The following is a 22,115-nucleotide window of genomic DNA, read 5'->3' as shown; positions in this document are numbered from 1 at the left end:
ACCAGCGTCTCTGTAGAACCGGTAGTAAGTTTGAGTATATTCGTTACCCGCAGCTGCGTTCAGTCGCTTCCGTGTTAGTCTAAGCGCAGGGCTCCAGACTGTAGCCGAATATATATACTAGTGTCTGTGAATATTAAACTGCAAAATACTATTTAAATATTACTCCTGCAAAGTCTACATCTCTGTAGGAGACGGGCGCAGATGCACGGGAGCTCGCTGTTTTGTGGCTTCTGCCGTGTGTCACTATATGAGGACATGAACGCATAAACCGTCACTTCATGAGAATTTAACGTTTCATTTGAGAAAACTGTCATATCATAAACAGACACTCAAAGATCTTCATGGCGAGTAAATTGACAATATATTAAGCTACTGTTGTAGCCTACAGTAGATTTAGCTACGTCTCTATGTAGTAATAATACGTCTCTATTAATAATAATAATTATGCCTAGACGGTTGCTTGTTTTTTACTTGTTTTGTTGTAAAGAGATTATCTGATTAATATAGAATTTTTTATATTCCTAGACTTATTTGTTGTAGTTTTTTATACACTAATATTGTAAAACTAAAATACTAAAATACCTTTTTTAGTTTGCAGTGTTAGATTTTTGGCTGCATTTGAAGTTCTTTTTCGCTTAAGAAATTAAATAATATTACTGTCAAATTCATGTCAGATAATAAAAATACTGTAATAAATACAGTAGTTAACCATGTATTTGATCATGTTTTATCAAGGGATAAGTCTGGAGCACACCATAAAATAATTCTAGAAATTTACACAGGGCTAGTAGTATATACAGCTGTATATACAGATACACACCCAGGTATCGGATCAGTACTCGGTATCGGCCGATACCCTGAGCCCAGGTATCGGAATCGGTATCGGGAAGAGAAAAAGGGTATCGGAACATCTCTACTCATAACACTAGCACAGAATCAGTTCAGAATCAATCACCAAAAGAACCAGTTCGGTTCAGACGCTCTGTGTGTCAGTCTGCTTCACGCTGAATCACAAATGCGCAGTATCATCAGCTCCTCGGTTCTCGAATGGGACACGTCTGACAGAAACTGTTCTTGACTCGTGAACGAGTCAGTCTATTGTTCGCTATCTGGCTCGGCTCGATGTTCATCTTCAGTTCTCTCTTCACAGCAGTTCAGTCAGTGTACTGTTTGAGTAAATTAATTACTCCGGGATATTGGTTTGTTTTAACTCAGAGGAAGTGTCAGACACATTAAAAAAGTTAAAAGCTTAAGTCATTTGTGGATTAATGCGTATTGGAGACACGAACCATTTAAAATGATTCAGTTTGATTTGGTGAACTGGTTCAAGAAGATCCGGTTACATCGAATGATTCGTTCGCGAACCGGATATCACTAAACTGCTTTGTTTTGAACTCTCTCACAACAGACACAGAAGAGAAGACAATGCTGAATAAAGTCATAGTTTTTGCTATTTTTGGACCAAAATGTATTTTCGATGCTTCAAAAAATCCCAACTGACCCTCTGATGTCACATGGACTACTTTAATGATGTTTTTATTACCTTTCTGGACATGGACAGTATACCGTACACACAGCTTCAATGGAGGGACTGAGAGCTCTCGGACTAAATCGTAAATATCTTAAACTGTGTTCAAAGATAAACGGAGGTCATGGGTTTGGAACGACATGAGGGTAAGTCATTATTGACATAATTTAGATTTTTTGATGAACTAACCCTTTAAGTTCCATTTAACATTATTTCCTCGATGAATATCCAGTTGAACACAAAATAGAACAGATAAACCTAAGAAGTCTCTTATGTTCACAAAAGCTGCATTTATTTGATAAAAAAAAACAGTAAAAACAATAAAATTGTGAAATATTATTACAATTTAAAATACCCATTTTCTACGTAACATATTTTAAAATGTAATTTATTCCTGTGATGCAAAGCTGAATTTTCAGCATCATTACTCCAGTCTTCAGTGTCACATGATCCTTCAGAAATCATTCGAATATGCTGATTTGCTACTCCGTTATTATCAATTATTATTGGTGCTCAAATATTAGTAATAGTTCTTATTATTATCATGATGAAAACAGTTTTTGCTACTTAATATATTTGTGGAAATTGACTATTTGATGAAAACAAGGTTGAAGACAATAGCATTTATTTGAAACAGAAAACTTTTGAATGCTTTTATTGCCACTTTTGATCAATTTAATGTGTCCGTGTCAAATATTATTTGAAAAAATATATATATTTTACATACCCCAAACTTTTGAATGATAGCGTATTATCAAATATTAGCTATCAGCATATTAGAATTATTTCTGAAGGATCATGTGACACTGAAGAATGGATTAATGATGAATTTGTTATGCAGAAGAAGGAAATTGCATCATTCAAGCGTGCATCATTTTTTAATTTGTGAAAACAAAAATTTTGCACTCTGTTCGAAATTGGCTTATTACATAGAAAATATTTTTACAAACGCACAAGTGTGGGAACCTGTAGTGGACTTTGTCAATCAGCTCAGCCCATAAACTGTTTGTTCAGATTGATGTCAGTGAAGTAGCTTTGGGTGATATATGGCACTCTAGGGAGCGAGCCTCTCATTTACGCTCCGTGACTGATGTAGAGCCCTGTTGAGTTTCTACTGCTCCAGTATGTTGACTCTATCTCCTAACAGTTCTTTATAGATACAGGGTGCTTAACGGCTGGCTCCCTCAGCGTGATTGCATATCACTGTCAGTGGAGTTGCTGGACAACGTCCTTTCTTAACAGCCTTTAGCAGAAGACTGAATATATCACCTTGTAAAATGTTTGTAGCTCAGTCAGAATTGCCCAGAAGAGAGGAGTGTTACCAGGAATTCCTCGAGCACAGCCTGTAGATTGTGAAAGCTAACTGATGAGAATCCAGATATTGAGTAGGGAGAGAGAAAACAGCTACTGGATCTGTTTGAGTTGTCAGTGGGAGTTTAGGATTGGCTAAAATTCTGGGAAATGCATTGACACTTTGATGAAGAGCCGTATCAGAAAACAATGGCAGTAATTGGGTGAATCTCATGAAACCTGTCTAGAACAAGTCTGGATCATATTTCATCCCAACAAACAAATAAAAAATTAGTTTTTATAAGAAGAAAACTCTATTACAGGACAATTAAGGGTCATTTTCATTCAAAATTCTCATTACTGTAATGCGTCTGGAGTTTTTTAAACTTATGTTTTAGTTTACAGTTAGTTTTCCAGTCTTGGAAAATGAGGGGGAAATACTTAAATGCTAGAATAATTATTTGCAAAAGCTGTTTTTATTATTTGAGCACCAATAATTTCTTATAATTGAGCAGCAAATCAGGATTCTAGAATGATTTCTGAAGGATTGTTTGACTCTGAAGACTGGAGGAATGATGCTGAAAATTCAGCCTTGCATCGCAGGAATAAATTACATTTTAAAATATATTCACATAGAAAACAGTTATTTTAGATTGCAATAATATTTCACAATATTACTGTTTGTACCGTTTGTAACACTTAAGAATTTAAATAATACATAACATGCATAATAAAACAATACATTTTAGCTACTCACCATTAAATAAAAAATACTGTAAACTAAAACATAAATAAAAAAATCCAGATGCATTACTGTAATGAGAATTTTGAATGAAAATTACCCTTAACGGTCCTGTTATAGTTTTCTTCTTGTAAAATCAAATGTTTCTATTTGTTTCCTTTGGCTTTGGGATGAAGTATGACCCAGACTTGTTCTAGACAGCTTTCGTGAGATTCACCCAATTACTGTAGTTGCTTTCTGATATGGGTCTCCATACTGGTAAAAAAAAAAAAAGTATAGCCTGAATGCACTGTAAGTTGCTAAATCCATAAATGTATAATATAATATAATATAATATAATATAATATAATATAATATAATATAATATAATATAATATAATATAATATAATATAATATAATATAATATAATATAATATAATATAATATAATATAATAATTTTGGGATCTATCTTGAACAATCTGTTATACAGTGAAATTTTAACCAACAAAGCAAATTTAAAACAACATGTTTTTTACTGGGTAACAATAAAAGGTCATAGGTAAAAATGGTTTCATGTGGATTAGAAGGCCCAGTCAATCATTGGAAGGGAAATTAATTGAAAAGAAAGGGGAATCCCATGAGGAGCATGAAGTATCATCTAATAATCATGTCACACTTTACAAATGTTACAGCCATTGCAATACAAGTGACGCCACCTCAGCTCAGACCGCATTAAAGCCCTGAAGGCTGCTCCGCTCTGCACTGAAAGAGAAAAACATCAGGCCCAGAGAGAGAATGAGATATTTTCATTGACTGAATTGAGGGTAACATGGTGAAGAAGGACAAGGCTGCCCATAGGCATCGATCCAGTAAATTAATAAGTAAACAAATACATAAAAGAGACATAAAGATATACATGAATGTATGTCCAGAGACCAGCCGGTTGCTGGGAGGATAGGTTACCATGGCAACCACTCCTTTAAGAATGAGTATGATTGAGGGTTAAGCTACAAGGCTTGTCAGTAAACACGTAAGGCAAGAGTTCAGCGAGGGGAGAATGGGGTCTTGAGTGGTTTGTGTATGACTGGACTGGCTACCTTTGGACCTCACAAAATCCCTTACAAATATTTGAAGTGAGAAAAATGTCCCTGCTCATTAAGAGTGGAATAATGGTGTTACTTTAAGCGCTGCAGTTTGAGGAAAATGCTAATGCACAAATCAATAAAGCCCTGAGAGATCATGAGCATCAGACAAACAGACTCTCTCCTGTAGCTTAGAGGAACAGATGGACAGCATGTCCTCTATGTTCCTCTGCCTTCCTGCAGTCATATGCCTCTGAGTCAACGAAAGTCACAGCCTCACATTCACAGCGCTAAAAGCAGCCTACAAATGTTTTAATATCTGTCAAGTGAGAAACTGACCAATAATTGTTTGTTCTTTGAAACATGCATTGCATAAGTAGCTTTAGATGTTATTATCACTGGTGCATATCATTCAGAACATCACATGGGCTATTCCCACTCGAAATTGTTTCACACTGTACACTGGACTGCTGTCCTATTTCTGCATATTTACAATGTCAATAACATTGATTGGACAAATACAGCTCGCGGCAGGCATGCAACCTATTTGTCCATCTGCAAAAATTCCCACTCTGGCTGTTAACATTTAATATGAACTCATATCAGTTGACCATTTTCATTTTTTGTCTCAGATGCTGAAACCAAACACGAGGTGCAAAAGTTCAAATTGCACAATTATTAGAATATTTAATTTTCTGTTAAATTTACAGTAACCAACGCGAAAAACTAAAAACAAATTGTGGTTTCCAGAAGATCACTGCAACTATATGGTGACAATGAACCAAGTATTACAGGATGGCATATTGGTATCTGTATATTTCACAACTTAATTTATATTTCATTTAGGTGATGATGAAATTAAAATGTATAATATATAATTTATGAATGGAAATGAATTAACACTAAACTGATTTGAGATAATTAATGACACTATTAACTTCTCTCCTGTAGAGCTTCTTTATAGTTGGACTGAGTTTTTTTCATAACTGATGAACTTTGTAACAGTGACACTGTTATTGAACTAAATTAATCAACACTGAATTAAATTGAGCTGAATAATGACACCATTATCTTCTAAAGAGCTCCTTTACAGCCAGAATTAAATTAGCTTCATAATTATCAAATTCTGCAACACTAACTCTCTTATTTTCTTGTTTATTATTGTAAAGCTGCTTTGAAACAGTCTATTGTATAAAGCGCTATAGAAATAAATGTGATTCAACTTAATTTACTGTACCAAGATACTTGAACTACACAAATCTGCTTTGTATCTTAAAATGTACTGATAATTACCAGTAAAATACAGGTGGTACAACAGAAATCCAGCATTAGTTCTGAAAAATGGCCAAGAGTAACACACATGACACTACAATAATTCAATAAACATTAACTAAATACATGTAACACAAAATACCATAATGTACAATGCAGATAACAAAAATGGGGGAAAAGCATACGACATTGTCATGCTTTTACGGTTTTTTATTATTTTTCTCTTTAATTATGGTATGACAGTATTTTACTGTAAAATTTGCCTTGGTAGCTACATGGTAAGATAATTTAGAGTTAACCAGTTAACAGATATTTGTAGTAGCATTTTTTTGTCTTTTTCTGTATAAATCATAAACATTTTCTACATTTAATCTGACAACATATTTTTAGCATCACATATCTTCACAGCATATACCTTTGACACTTCACTGGCTTGAACTAATAAGCAACCAGCCCAGCAACTGCATGACTATGTGATAAAAACCATCCACAATGTCCTAATATAGCAACTTATGCACAGTAAAGCCTCACTCAAATTCTCAATCAAAAAAGTCACAATCTACACTATGCAACTGATTTTTCAAAGTTGCAAAGTTGTAAAATAGTGATTATTAAAGTACACTATACAATAATTTCATCCTTTCTACTTCAAAATTTAATGTTTAATTGAATGTATTACTTTCCATTCCTTTGTAAAATAATAGAACAACATGGGGTTTGCAGTCTTTCTACACGTGTGGCAGAAAATCTCAAACTCAGGCTCCACTCCTGACTGAGAAAGTCTCCGTAAGTAATCAGACACACTTGTTCTGGAGTAGGATTTCAGTGAAGAGGGTCACAGAGGCCTGCTGCCACGGACTGAGCAGGGATTCAGAGGTGGATGTTAATCACAGGCAGGAGAGAGGTGTGTCGAGCGTTCATTGAGTGCTAGTGAAGAACTGCTTTTTACAGACAATCAATATCAGCCTCATTATTTCACTTCATTGTGCATGTGTACTTGCAGAAATAGACTACTGAAGAAGTAAAGGTATTGTTCTTCTAAGTACAGGAACCTAATCCAGAACTTTGAGGGTGTTTTATGACTTTTCCAACTAAATCAAACAATATCTCAGACCAGACTTTTATTACTTTATTACTTTTATTACGAGCATAACATAAAGAAAATACTGAGTTTACCAAAAAACTATTATTCAGATAAACTGGTTGTTCCGTGTCAAAATCATGGCTTTGGTTGAGACCGAAGTTTCAAGTTGTTTAAACAAACAGAGCAATGTTCGGGAGGCAGACACACTCTTGCAGTTTAAATCTAGATTAAAGACCCATCTCTTTAACCTGGCTTACACATAACATACTAATATGCTTTCAAAATCCAAATCCGTTAAAGGATTTTTAGGCTGCATTAATTAGGTAAACCGGAACCGGGAACACATCCCATAACACCCGATGTACTTGCTACATCATTAGAAGAATGGCATCTACACTAATATTAGTCTGTTTCTCTCTTATTCCGAGGGTCACTGCAGTCACCCGGATCCAGTACGTATACAGACCAGATTCTGGATCAGCACCTAGAAAGGACCTCTACATCCCTGAAAGACAGCGGAGACCAGGACAACTAGAGCCCCAGATACAGATCCCCTGTAAAGACCTTGTCTCAGAGGAGCACCAGGACAAGACCACAGGAAACAGATGATTCTTCTGCACAATCTGACTTTGCTGCAGTCTGGAATTGAACTACTGGTTTCGTCTGGTCTTTCTTACTTGGGGACACTTCATCTAAATCGATATCATTGACTTGATTGCAAATAAATGCACAGACACTATTTAACTGAACAGAGATGACATCACTGAATTCAATGAACTGCCTTTAACTGTCATTTTGCATTATTGACACACTGTTTCCCTAATGAATGTTGTTCAGTTGCTTTGATGCAGTGTATTTTGTTTAAAGCGCTATATAAATAAAGGTGACAATGTCTTGAAAGTGTCACTAAGTGACAGTGTTTTCACTCTTCTGAGAATATATCAGTATACAGCTGTCTGCACAATAAATTCAACACTAAATGAAAACTTACATTTTTTTTTTTTTTTTTACAAATTTTGTATAGATCTTTTCTTAATATACATTGTTTCAAAGCAGCTTTAAAGAAAATCATGATGTTAATGATTATAATATCTTCATACCATATAGTCGCATTTAGAGCCAGACAATAATATGATTTTCATTTTAAAGTTATATATATAACTTTACATAAATAGCTGAGCAATAATAGTTCTGATTAAAAACCAGGCCGTTTCGTTTTGCAATATGTATATAGCGGCATCACATTACATGAGTGTTCTATATCTATCTGGATAAAGTTGGATAGAATTTACATTCAATTTTATATATACAAGTTGTTCAATAATACAATATGACGTCCACCCTGACTAAGGTCTTTTATGAAACCTGTGAGATTTTGATCAATTCATAACAATTTGGTATAGTGACAATCCTAATTATTATTTGGTGATATGTATCCCTGACATGACAATCCAACATCAAAAAGCACTATAACTTTTTAGGCCTTCCACTACAACCACCTTTCATAGAGTCAATTTTAATAATCCAATCACTTTCACCATTGGAAAGTCATTCACCTCAGTTTTTGTAAGTAAAATGGGTAAATGGCATTTCTTAGTTTCTATGCTGATTTACCCTAATCCTAACTCAGAATAAATATTTAGGGGGAAACATTGTCACACTTCACCTTTAAACAGAAGTGTTTTATTAATATTACTGTATGTTAATTAGAATTCAAAGGCTGTAAAATGTTAAGCATAATTTGGTTACAACCAACTGAGTTCAGGTAATTAAAAACATCAAGAAGACAAATGAATGACTGCCCTTTTTTCAACTGTTGAGGTTTTATGCTGCCTGCCACATTTTCTCATGTCCCTTATAAATAGCTATTAATATCATGTGTGTGCGTATATGGGTTTGTGTGTGTGGTTAATTGGTTGTTTATGTTCTTGTAGACACACTAGCCTGGAGCTTGTTGATTGTTTTAGTTCTTTCTCTAGAAATCAAAGAACATAATATTTCAGAGAAAACCTGGCTGCTTCATAGGTGTGAAACATATAAAGGGCAAGCTAGGAGAAAAACAAGAAGTGATTTTTTTAACATCTAAATGGCACGGACCTCTGTGTGTATTGGGGGCAGAATAAAAAAATCACTACATAGCATTATCTTCTACTCATGTTGAAACACAACAGTAAAATGTCTCACATCACTAGGTGTCACTGCCAAGACACTCCGGCTCTTCCTCATGATCTCTGCTGACAGCTCAAGCTCAGAAGGTTCTCCTGTCTCTCGGGATTCTCCACCAGCATACAAATGAACTTCAGCTGTGAACTGTAGCCAGACAAAGAAAAAAAAATCCATTAGCATAACTTTTCATCCAATCCTCCACTGGGCCAGTTTCTCAAAATTCACAATTTTCTCAGAATTGATGTTAAATTAAATAAGTAACTTTAGAATGAAGACAGTAAACCAAAGACACACCAAATTATAAACTGTTGGTTATAGCTCTATAATGTCATACTGTGTTTCATATTGACTTTTCATTCAAAAATGTGAAAATTCTGAGTTCTACTAAATATTGCAAGTTTGTTTAGCTTAAAAGATAATTAAATAAATATCAAATTTTTGGAAACAGCAGATACCGCAAATTCAAAATGTATAGATTAATGATGATTAACCCTTTCCCCGCCAATGACAGAATGTTATGGCTTTTCATGTTTTCACTGTTATACAGTAGGGGGCACTATTACACATCTACTGAAAGAGTACTGAAACTCTGGATCAAAACATGTTGAAGAAGAAGCAACATATATAAGCAGACGCACACATAATGCAGTCATCAAAAATTAAACAGCATAAATCAAAACTGCCTATCACTATCGAATGAAATGGTGTGGAATGGACATAGGAAACTAATTGGAAAATACACTCATTTTGTGTACAAAATACAACAAACACTTTCTTGTTCATGTGTGTGTATGCATGTGTGCATCTGAGATGTACCTGTCCTCATGTTTCAGTAAATTGCTTGTCAATCTTACATTGGTGGGAAGCTCTTTAGTGCTTGGCACAGTTTAACCATGTCTATACTGTAAATGAGCCGCTCGATTCAACACCTCAGGATAATAGCACCCATTATAATCAACAGAACAGAGTGTATAATGCTTTGTTGATTACAAATGGGTATTTAGTCTATTTTAAGTTCTTAACTGTTGCATAAATGCAAAAAGAACCACCTATGAATTTGTGCAACTTTTTTTGTGTTTTTCTGTATGTGCAAATGTTTTGTAAACATTCTAAAAAATGTTCCATGAATGATAAATATAAATAATTAATTTTTACATTATATACTGTAATGTTAATTGTTAAAAATAGTTGAATCATTACTGCATTTTAGATTGTGCTGGATTTTAGGAAAAACAGCACTTAACTATAATATATATATTGTAAAATAAATGTAAAATATATATATTTAAATTTTGGAGTTTTTACTAATATCAGTGGCATTTGTCACCCAAACCTCCATTCATTTCCACAGTTTTTTTATGTGTTTTTTTATTGTATAATATATTGTATAATTACTGTATAGTGCCTTAATAACAATATATTCAAAGACTTGCTGACTTTGTAACAAAACAAATAGACTAATATCACTGAGAAAAATTGTTACATTAAGATTTTAGGGTAAACTGCCATCATTGCATATACAGTTTGTTAATAATGTCAGCCTGCTCTTTGTAACAGATTTTTTTAAAGCTTGTTGAAGTTGGTCAGATGATGACAGTGAATCAGACAGTTTTCAAACAGTGCTACAACAATGTCTCATTGACACTGAGATCAGAAGTCTGACTGGATCGCTGTATGGCTTTGTGTTCCTGAGCCACAGCAGATGGCTCTGTCCCGCTCTTACAGATCTCTGTCCAGCTGTAACACTCAACGTTCTCCAAACAGCGGTTCTAAACAAACAAAGGCATGGGAATACTTCTTTTGGTATACTGTATGTTTCCCTGCATGCTTCTAAAAACATACATTTTGGTCCATACATTCATCATTTCTAAAAGATGTGTTGTTCAGTTTTAACTTATTGTAAGGATGGTGTTTCATTTGGTAAGATGTTTTTTCAAATGAAAAACTATTTTGTAAATGTATAAACAACAAAAGTGTAATTTACCAGCCTAACACATGAATAAACACTGGAGCAAATATTTATAGCTTCATCCAAGAGTATCTGAACACCATAGAGTTTGATTGGACGCAAAACATTTGACGTCAATAAAAACGATATGGAATGTTTTCTACTCCCTTTCAAAAGTTGATAAGTCTATTTATTTCGCTGTCTTAACTATACATAATTACTGGGTTAGCTGGATTTGATTATGTGGATCTGGCATAGCTTTTTCACTGCTGTTTGTCATGCTATTAGAAGTGAGCGGACTTATTTCGCAACCCCACTGATTTATGACCACATGTAAAATAAGAAAGAAAGATGATAGGTATGAAGCTACTCATAAGATAAGGTTCATTAAAGCAATAACAATCACACATGAGGAAAAGCACAGCAACACACTCCTGCAAGTATGTAAATAAACAAGAAGAAACTAAGGAGTGTCCCAAAGACTCTCTTGTGTGTTGTACTTTCTTGCCGTTGCTAGTTGAAAAGATGAGTCCAAGCCTCCATTACTAATTTGAAAGCATCTAGTCAGAATTAGCAATGACACTTTGGGTTGATTGGGTCAAATCAAGTGAATAATTCAATGAAACATTCACAAAGTCTTGTTTTGTTCCTGATAAATGAATCAGCAAAATCCAACAAAGCGGTTAAAGTAACGATTCAATGACTCACTCATAAAGACTCACAGTAAAATCCTAACCACTGGTACACTAAAACACATATAAATAAGGAAAATAACTACATATTCAGACAAATAAGTACATACTCAACATATTTAAATTACAAATGAAACATGTTGAATATATAGAGAGATATTCTATTAAATATTTGTTATACAGAAATATTTAAATAGTTTCAGAGTGTAGGGAGACTGACTCGATTACATCATGCACAGTGCTTCATGGGAGTGGGTCGGACTCGGCACTAAAGATTTGCTTGATGCATTTATCAGATTTTTCTGATGCAAACAGGTATAGTGTTGTTTTTCACCAATGATTCCACTGTTAAACATGAATATTTAAAACAAAATGAGGGCTAATGGCTTCAACAAAAGCACAGTTGGTCTGCCTTTTATGGTTTGTAAGTTATTATTGAAATTATTTCCTATATGGAGAAAATCTAATGAATAGGATTTTTTAATTCCGGCCTGACTGTTGCACATCTTACTCGAGGAACAAATGAACTGTTCTGACATGTCTCTTTTCCTTATGTTGTCTTCAAGGCTATGGTTCACAACTCTTTTGACTCCAAAGCCAAAATATTTTAAAATAATAAAACCATTAGAGCTTGGCAGTAGGAAACTTATTCATTATAAAAATGGCCATGGAGTTTTAAGATTTTAGCAATTACCAAATATAGTAAATCCAGCTTTTGCAAAACTGAATGAAGCCTGTTTTTCAAAAAGAGTTGTTCAGGGGATGAATTAAAAGTTAGATATTGTCTTACTTTAAGACCAAGCATTTCACAAATAAAGTGGCATGGCTTTCTACACTTTCATGTGCATCATCACCTTATCAAATGGAAAAATTCAAGGTTTCACAGTATAAACAGCCTAAATTCATCAATGATAAAACTGTATGCCTTTTATTTGCCTTTGCACCCAAATAAATTACACCTTGAAAGTGAAGGTCGGGGGAGATAAATAATGAGGTCTTGATGGATTCTACCTCACTTCCATAAAGTTTTTATGTGCGAGGTGAAAAATGATTGCATTGCCTCTTTTGCAGAACCTTGATTAGCCAATTTACATTTCAGCTCCACACTTTCTCATTTCTTTTTTTCCCCTTCTCATCTTTCTCTAATTTGATGGGGTTACTCAATCCGTTGGACACATTTTCCTAAGATAAAAGATTGGTTCATGCAAAATTGCAACAGAACATAAGGTGGTGGATTCAATTAGGTTGAAATTTGTTTTACATGTAGTTTCTAACAGCAGCTATGAATTGTAATCATGTCAGGGGAAAGGTTTGGACAGGTAAATTGGAATGAGATTATCTACATTTTACAATGCAATATCCATATTTCTACAGCTACTACTTTGTACCAAATCAAACACTAAATATAAAGTCTTCATCCACATATATATATATCTACATTTTGACCTTTCGTCCAAATTGACATGCCATTTTCATGATGTACTGTGAAAATGATGATGCATATTGTACCCATATATAACTATGGTTGTAACGACATTGTGCCTGCTATTTACTTATAATGTTGCTAAATAGAAATATAATTTTTTCCTAAACTCCTGCAAAGATGACAGAATATTTACTTGCAATTGTTTTCCTATGGCAAAATATAATGATTGGCGGATTGCATTAACCATACATGTTTTATGCAAAATTACGATGCATTTTGTGGAGAGACCATTTTCAACTAAAAACAGAAGCATATTTATGCGTTTTGGTCATTCGGTTACATGACAATGGTGTTTTTGAAAATGCAAACTTTTGTAAATGGGTTTCAAAGATATCCAATGGGTTTCAATTTTTGAAAATGATACAATTAACATCGCTGGCTAAACTACAATTATGAAAACAGCGACAACATGCACATGCATTTTACATGTTCAGTCTTTAGGTATGTGTGCATTTAGTGTTTCTACCACAAATGCACTTCTTGCGATCTTATTCCTGGCAAACAGGCGTGTATTGTGTATTGAGTCAGACACAATATGTTATTTGAGCTGAAACAATGACTCCATGGTGCTCACCAGCTCCACAATCTTATTACCAGAACCAGTGCTTGGTTATAACCTCATGCTGTACCCACAATGATGTTCCTGTCCCACAAACAACATGAGTTACTGTGTACTTGATCGATAAAATAAGGTGTCCTGGCATAAAGTATGTATTAAGAGCAAACAGTACAGATGTTGATTCTCACAGACTTGTGACTTCTTCAATAGGATCTATTTATTTTTGTTCTGCCAACCATTCCAAATCCAGTCAAGCTATGAGAAGCAGGGTTTTTAATTTCTAAAGCAATTACTAGCGTTAAATGAGTGTGACAATGCAATTGGTTCGGGATTTTGTGAATTCCTAATGGACTGTGAGTTTCATTAAACCCTGTGAGATTGAAACGTCATTCCAAAACAACACTTAGGGTTCGTCATGTAACGTGATGCCTGTATTCAGTTACTTGTGTCTACTGAATGCTGAGCTATTTACCACGTGCTCTTAACACATGAACATTTTCACCCAAATATGAAAGTGATTGCCCAACGCAATCAAAATATGTAACGAAGATAGCTATGACAAAAGATGATTAGCAATGATGCTAAAAATTAATCTTTCAATAAATTACATCTAAATTGTAACGCGTGCAAATCAGTGTTCTCTTACGAGAGCTCTCTCGTACTGCGTCTTAGCTAAGACGCTACGGGAAAAGTCTCTTTTCACGAAATACTGAAGCAAAAAATTATCCTTAATTTTGTATTTTTGTAAAGCGCATTTGCAGCAGTACACAGCCATAGGCGAGACGGCTCGTTCGCTCATTGGCTTGTTCTGCGGCAACTGCACAGCCTATCGAGCGCGGGCTGATGCAACATCAGACCAATAAGGGCGCTTCGCGCCCTTCTTGCCACTTCCCGCCGAAACGGGTGTGGCCCAACCTATAAAAGGAGCTCGAAAAGGCTGACTCACCTGATTTTTCATCTCTTCAGCGAAGCTCACGCATCGCTGGATCACGGAGGAAGCAAGCGCCGTCTGAGAAAGCACATCAGCAGGACGAGCCATTCTGAAGCTGCTGGCATCGCCGCCTTCCATTGCCGTTCCTGCTGCGTTATCCGGCGCCTATATCCTTTCAATCCTGTTATATACAAGCTGTTCTTTATGTGTGTGTGTGTGTTCGCCCTGCGACACACACTCGTAAAAGAGCTCGCGTCTTTTTTAAGATGCCTTCCTGCGGCTCGTCAGAGCCCCACTCAGCGAGGGAGACCGGTACGTCATCTGTGTCTCCTGCCTGGGTGAAGATCATGCAGCGCTCGCTCGCTGACGGCGGATGCCCCCACTGCGAGCTGTTGCCATGGTGACTCTGAGGACTCGCCTGGCCTTTTTCTCTGAGCCTGCATTCTCCGCTGCGCTGAGGCGCCGTAAAAGCATCGCTTCCAGCGGATTCCGGAACCGTCTTCAGCTCAACCGAGCTCGCCGGTTCGCCCTGCTTCACCGGCCCCCCCCTGCATCGCTTCCCGGTGGGCAGCGCCCGCTGTTTGCCGGCGCGTCGTCCGAGGAAGTCGATCTCAGGGCCGCGTCGGGGGAAGAGGACACGCGCTCTCTGCTAGCTTCGGGCAGTGAGGGCTGGGCGAGCTCCGAGGATCTCGCGCCTTCTGCTCAGAAGCCCAGCAGACGAGCTGACATCGAGAAGGAGCCGGGGCGAATGATCGTGTTGGCCGCGATGAGTCTCGGCCGCGAGTGGTTTGCACCAGCGCCCCCCCTCTCGTTCCCGGCTGGATGGTATTTCCCTTTCGGATGAGCGTACTTCTCAAAGCCCGCCTCATTTCTTCCTGAGCTTCACGAAGAGGTGGCGAAGGCTTGGAACGCTCCATATTCAGCACGAACTCGTTCGTCTGTCTCACTAGCATTCTCCACACTGATGATGCTAAAAACAGGAACTACCACTCACTTCCGCCGGTGGAACAGGCGATAGCGACGCACCTTTGTCCGCCCTCTGCTGGACGGCGGCAAAAGCGGTGTTGCCATCTAAAGCCTCCTGTGTGACGCTGCGTCGGCGCTACTAACGATGGCTGCTTCATCGAAGCGCAGGTGTACGAGTTCCGCTGTGGCCGAGCTCTCACCCAAGCGCGCCGCTGTTTCAGTTCCAGGAATTGTGACTGTCTCAGCGTTTTCTGCAATGTGCAAGCCTGCACAGTTGCCCGCTTGCCTGCACACAAAAGCCGTTATCACAACAGCTTCAGCAACGCAGCTCGAGACCCCCGTTCTCGCTCTACTGGCCGTCGCCCCGCGCCGCGGGGACCGCGGCAGAGGATTACGGTGAGGCCGGGAGCCCCGAAGCCATCCTGGGAAAGCCATCTACGCATGCTGCATGACGCTGCGTCGGCACTACACACGATGGCTGCTTCATCGAAGCGCCGGTGTACGAGTTCCGCTGCGGCCAGGCTCTCACCTAAGCGCGCCGCTGTTTCAGTTTCCAGAGATTGTGACTGTTTCAGCGTTGTTTGCAATGCGCAAGTCTGTACGGTTGCCCGCTTGCCTGCACACGAAAACCGTTATCACGGCTACCCAGATATTTCCCGAAAAAGGTGTAATTTCTGGTATCCCGGCCACGGCCGATGGTGCTATAAATGTAGTGACGATGCCCACTGCTCAGTGCCCATCTCCGCATATAAGCACAGCCCTTCACACAGGGCTCGCGCCTATAAAAGCGACTCAAGTCGATCACGCGCACTACATAGTAGACGTGCCCACTCCTCAGTGCCCACAATCACTATGTCACACGCGTCATGTGGTTTCTGTAAAAACGAAACCCGTGCACGTTCGTCCGGCCACGGCCGATGGTGCTATAAATGTAGTGACGATGCCCACTCCTCAGTGCCCATCTCCACATGTAAGCACAGCCCTGCACACAGGGCCTGCGCCCATAATGTCGACTCAAGTCGGTCGCGCACACTGCATAGTAAACGTGCCCACCCCTCAGTGCCCACTATTACTATGTCACACGCGTCATGTGGTTTCTGTAAAAACGAAACCCGTGCATGCTCGTCCGGCCACGGCCGATGGTGCTATAAATGCAGTGACGATGCCCACTACCCAGTGCCCATCTCCACATATAAGCACAGCCCTGCACACAGGGCTAGCGCACATAAGATCGACACAGATCGGTCGAGCGCGCCGCATAGTAAACGTGCCCACTTCCCAGTGCCCACATACACTATGTCACATACGGCGCGGGGCTTCTGTAAAAACGAGGCCCGTGCACGTACATTCTGCACAGGCAGACAGCGAGTTTAAAGTGGTAAAAGTGCACACATGCAGCCCACGGTTACTCGCAGATATATCGAGTCCCACGGGACCCGCTCAGCCTCCCTCCAGTCGGTTAAGCGCCGGAACGGGGTCGAGGAAGAGCGATCTGCCCGCTGTGATCAACGCGCTCCCCGCCTCAGATGCGCAGCACACTCGAGCGCCGCCGTTGCCCAGTCAACAGAGCGCGTTTCGCATCCAGCCCTTAGCCATTCATGCAAATGCATGGTCAGTGCTTCCAGGGGTTTCGGATTGGCTGCTAGGCATTATAAAGAGAGGCTACACGCTACAGTTTTCTCGACGCCCACCGTGCTTTTCAGCGCGCGTCGAAACTACGGTCAAAACAGAAGTAGCACACATACTTCGGGCCGAAATATCAAAACTGTTGAGCAAAGGGGCTGTAGAGCCTGTGTCTCAAAGCGAGGGGGGGCTGTACAGCAGATACTTTCTGGTGCCCAAGAGAGACGGGGGTCTCCGGCCCATACTGGATCTAAGACAGCTGAACAGGCATTGATGAAACGCAGTTTCAAAATGCTCACGACCAGGAAGCTCCTCGCGCAGATTCGCAGAGGGGACTGGTTCATGTCAATAGATCTGAAGGACGCGTATTTTCAAATACAGATAGCGTCAAACCACAGGCGATATTTGAGATTCGCCTTCGAGGGCCAGGCATACCAGTTTGCAGTCCTGCCATTCGGCTTGTCCGTAGCTCCTCGTACGTTTACGAGGTGCATGGATGCAGCGCTCGCTCCTCTTAGACTCAGAGGCACACGAGTGCTGAATTATTTGGACGACTGGCTGGTTCTGGCCCGATCATGAGCGGAGCTCATGGACCACGGAGCCGTTTTACTCAATCACCTCGAGAAGCTCGGCCTCAGTGTCAATTGGGTGAAGAGTTCGCTGAACCCCAGTCAGACGATCCTGTTTCTGGGTATAGTTCTGAACTCGTGTTCCATGACGGCGCGGCTGTCACCACAGCGCGCGATGGGCATTCAGCGTGCAGCGAGTTCTTTCCGCTGTGGCGCGACTGTGTCGCTCAAACACTGTCAAAAGATGCTGGGTTTCATGGCCTCAGCATCTCCGGTTCTGCGGCTGGGCCTGCTCCGCATGCGCCCCCTGCAGTTCTGGCTGAAGGCTCGGGTGCCGCGCAGAGCGTGGGCGTCTGGCCGGCTGCATTTCAAGGTCGATCAGAGCTGTGTTGCGGCTCTAGCACCTTGGACAGCGAACGGCTGGTACCGATCAGGTGTAAGCCTGGGGACTTCCCCGAGTGTGAAAATGGTGTCGACGGACGCCTCCACTTCGGGATGGGGAGCGCTGCTCGAAGGCAGACCGTCCTTTGGCCTATGGTCAGAATGGGAAAAGCTCCATCATATCAACTGCCTGGAAATGCTGGCAGTGGAGAACGCGCTGACGCGCTTTTGTCCCCATATCAAGGATCACCACGTCATAGTCCGTTCGGACAACATGTCCGTGGTGTCCTACATAAATCGCCAGGTCGGTCTCGGGTCCCGAAACCTGTGCAGGCTGACGGAACGCCTCCTGATTTGGGCTCAGCGCAACGTGTGCTCGCTGAGAGCAGTGCATGTGCCTGGACTGCAGAATCTGGGTCCAGACAGGCTGTCCAGAGGCAATGTTCCTACGGGCGAATGGTCTCTACACCCGCAAACAGTCCGGCTGTTGTGGCAGAGATTTGGCATGGCGGAGGTGGACCTCTTTGCGTCCCACGAAGACGCTCACTGCCCCGCGTTCTTTTCCAAGAACGAAAGCGCGCTGTCACGGAGATGGCCGTGCTGCCCGCTTTATGCGTTCCCTCCCGTCTCCCTCCTTCCGCAGGTGATAGAACGGGTGAGAGAAACGAGATGTTCAATACTGCTTGTAGCACCTCTTTGGAAGAACCAACCATGGTTCCCAGATTTGATGCAGTTAGCAGATGTCGCCCCGTGGCCGGTACCATTGAGGAGAGACCTCCTCTCGCAGGCCAGGGGCTCGATTTGGCACCCTCAACCGGAGTTGTGGTCCCTCTATGTATGGGCACTCAATGGTTACCCGCTGATCTCGCAGTGAGAGTGCTAAATACCATCACTCAGGCTAGAGCTCCGTCGACACGACGTCTGTATGCCTCGAAGTGGTCGGTGTTCTCCAGCTGGTGCACAGCTCGAGGTTATTCACCCCTTAGTTGTGAGGTGACGGAGGTCCTCTCCTTCCTTCAGGAGCTGTTGGATAAGGGCAGAGCCCCATCCACGCTCAAAGTTTATGTGGCTACCATCGCGGCGTTTTCTGAAACGGCGTCCGGTCAGTCAATAGGAAGGAATGATTTAGTCATCCGGTTCCTCAGAGGAGCTAGGAGGCTGAATCCTCCCAGACCTCCGTCAGTCCCTATGTGGGACCTCGCGGCGGTTTTGGAGGCCTTGAAGGGTCCCCCTTTCAAGCCTATCCAATCGATTAGCCTTCAGCATCTGTCGTTCAAGACAGTATTCTTGTTGGCTCTCGCTTCTGTGAAGTGTGTGGGTGATTTGCACGCGCTCTCGGTGAGCCAGTCGTGCTTGGAGTTTGGGCCCAATGACTCAAGAGTCATACTCAAACCTAGGCACGGTTATGTGCCGAAATCCCTCAACACACCGTTTCGGGCTCAGGTTATTGCCCTGTCTGCCCTGCCGGTGTCAGGGGAGGATGGAGACTCGAGTCTTCTTTGCCCTGTCAGGGTTTTAAGAGCTTATGTGTCTCGCTCTGCTGCCTTTCGGCAGACGGAGCAGCTATTTGTCTCGTTCGGTGGGCGTTCCAAGGGAATGGCTGTTTCGAGATAGACTCTATCCAGATGGATAGTTGACGCCATAGCGTTAGCTTACGCTTCCAGGGGCCTTCAGTGCCTGTTGGGCGTCAGAGCACACTCCACAAGAGGCATCGCCTCGTCGTGGGCGTGGTCTACTGGGATCTCCTTGCAGGATATATGTATGGCGGCAGGTTGGGCCTCGCCGTCTACATTTATCAGGTTCTATAACCTGGAGGTTCCCGCCTTGCAAGCAAGGCTGCTGTCGGTATAGGCGAATCAGGGCCCTGAGGGGAATTCTGAGTTCACGAGCGCTATGCGCTGCCGACTGTTATATGGGCAGTATTGCGTAAGACCCGCATTGCCACATTGGTCAGGCCTTGCCTCGGCTGTGTGACGTCATATTGCCGCATCTACGGATGCTGCTAGATATGGGACGGAGGGCTTTTTCCCTTTTCTGTCCTGGACTCTCTGTGAGTCCCTCAGGTGACTGTGCACTGTAAATCCTGGGCGTTGCTTCAGGTTTATTGGTGTGTGATCCCTGCGCGCACGGCGTTTTACATTGGGTTCCCGTAGCGTCTTAGCTAAGACGCAGTACGAGAGAGCTCTCGTAAGAGAACGTACTCGGTTACTAAACGTAACCTCGGTTCTCTCTAGAAGAGCGAACGAGTACTGCGTTCTCTGCCGTGCGCACGATTCACTCTGGTTCGCTTCGGCGATGAAATAAATCAGGTGAGTCAGCCTTTTCGAGCTCCTTTTATAGGTTGGGCCACACCCGTTTCGGCGGGAAGTGGCAAGAAGGGCGCGAAGCGCCCTTATTGGTCTGATGTTGCATCAGCCCGCGCCTGATAGGCTGTGCAGTTGCCGCAGAACAAGCCAATGAGCGAACGAGCCGTCTCGCCTATGGCTGTGTACTGCTGCAAATGCGCTTTACAAAAATACAAAATTAAGGATAATTTTTTGCTTCAGTATTTCGTGAAAAGAGACTTTTCCCGTAGCGTCTTAGCTAAGACGCAGTACTCGTTCGCTCTTCTAGAGAGAACCGAGGTTACGTTTAGTAACCGAGTACGTTTTTTTTTTTTTTTACAGAAACAATGAATGACCAAAAAGCACCACCACCAGTCACGGTATATATATATATATATCTATATATCTATATTAGTCTGACGAGTAATCTAAGAAATTTACTAGCCAATGGTGATTCAATTGCTATGGTGTCTGTAGAGGGTTGAATTACAGGCAACTAACCCTAAACCAAACACAAATTCTCTAACCCTATAGTAAGTGCATGTTCTTAATTAATATTACTCCATATATATATATATATATATATATATATATATATATATATATATATATATATATAACTATATAATTACACTGTAAGAAATGCAAAATAACTAAAACGTTATAATAATAAAAAATAAGCCAAATAGGTTTTCTATTTGAACATATTTTAAAATGTGATTTTCAGCCTCAGTCTTCAGTGCCATATGATCCTTCAGAAATCATTCTTATATGCTGATATGCTGCTGAAGTAACATTTATTATCAGTTTTGAAAATAGCTTTGCTGTTGCGAAAAGCATAACCTTTTTTAGGATTCACTGGTCAATAGAAAGTTCAAAAAGCATTTACTTAGTATAATACTTTTCACAAATATTTGTTTGAGATTTGTTTACAGTACCACCACAGACACCGCAGAGGTTACGGGCCCCTGCTGAAGCCCCAGATTTAGAGTCATATCCTGTGGGGGAATGGCAATCACAAGCAGGTTAGCGGATGTCTCTTACTGGCCTGGAGGGCAATCATTTGCTCTGTGCTGTAAACAATCTCTGGACAACATAATGTTACGTATGAGATGTGTACTCATTAATACTCACTAATGCTCAGTAACATGACCATACAATTCTCTGACACACTGCAACATCTCATTACAAAACAAACGGCTTCTGGGGATGCCAAGTCTTTGTTTCTCTATCTGCTTTAATTACTTTGATTTGTTCTTTGACACAATTGATTTTGCAATTACGTAAGAATTACATAATAGCATGTAAGAAACATCATGTAACACCAAGCAATTAGCTCAAATGGGCATTTAAGATAAATGCATTTGTGTGCTGTTTGCATAAACATCAGACAATTAGATCTCACAAACACATCCCAATTGAAATCTGCAGCTATTATTTAATCGGGTGCACACAGATGGATTGGTTATTATTTAACGATTCACCTCAAAA

At 40.5% G+C, this 22,115-nt stretch overlaps 1 protein-coding gene across 1 annotated transcript in view; it reads right to left on the bottom strand.

Moving 5' to 3' along the window:
- The window catches only part of LOC132096804 (cAMP-specific 3',5'-cyclic phosphodiesterase 4B-like), a 78,297-nt gene that overhangs the window by 54,431 nt on the left and 1,751 nt on the right, over positions 1–22,115 (bottom strand). The window contains exon 2 of the mRNA XM_059502412.1: positions 9,164–9,289. Within this exon, the coding sequence (XP_059358395.1) occupies positions 9,164–9,205 (42 nt within the window). The 5' untranslated portion in view covers positions 9,206–9,289. The remainder of the gene's footprint in view (positions 1–9,163; positions 9,290–22,115) is intronic.

Source organism: Carassius carassius, chromosome 20 (assembly GCF_963082965.1).
Source record: "Carassius carassius chromosome 20, fCarCar2.1, whole genome shotgun sequence".
NCBI classification, from domain to species: domain Eukaryota; kingdom Metazoa; phylum Chordata; class Actinopteri; order Cypriniformes; family Cyprinidae; genus Carassius; species Carassius carassius.
The sequence above is the reverse complement of the archived record's forward strand: the minus strand, read 5'-3'. Positions and strand labels throughout refer to the sequence as shown.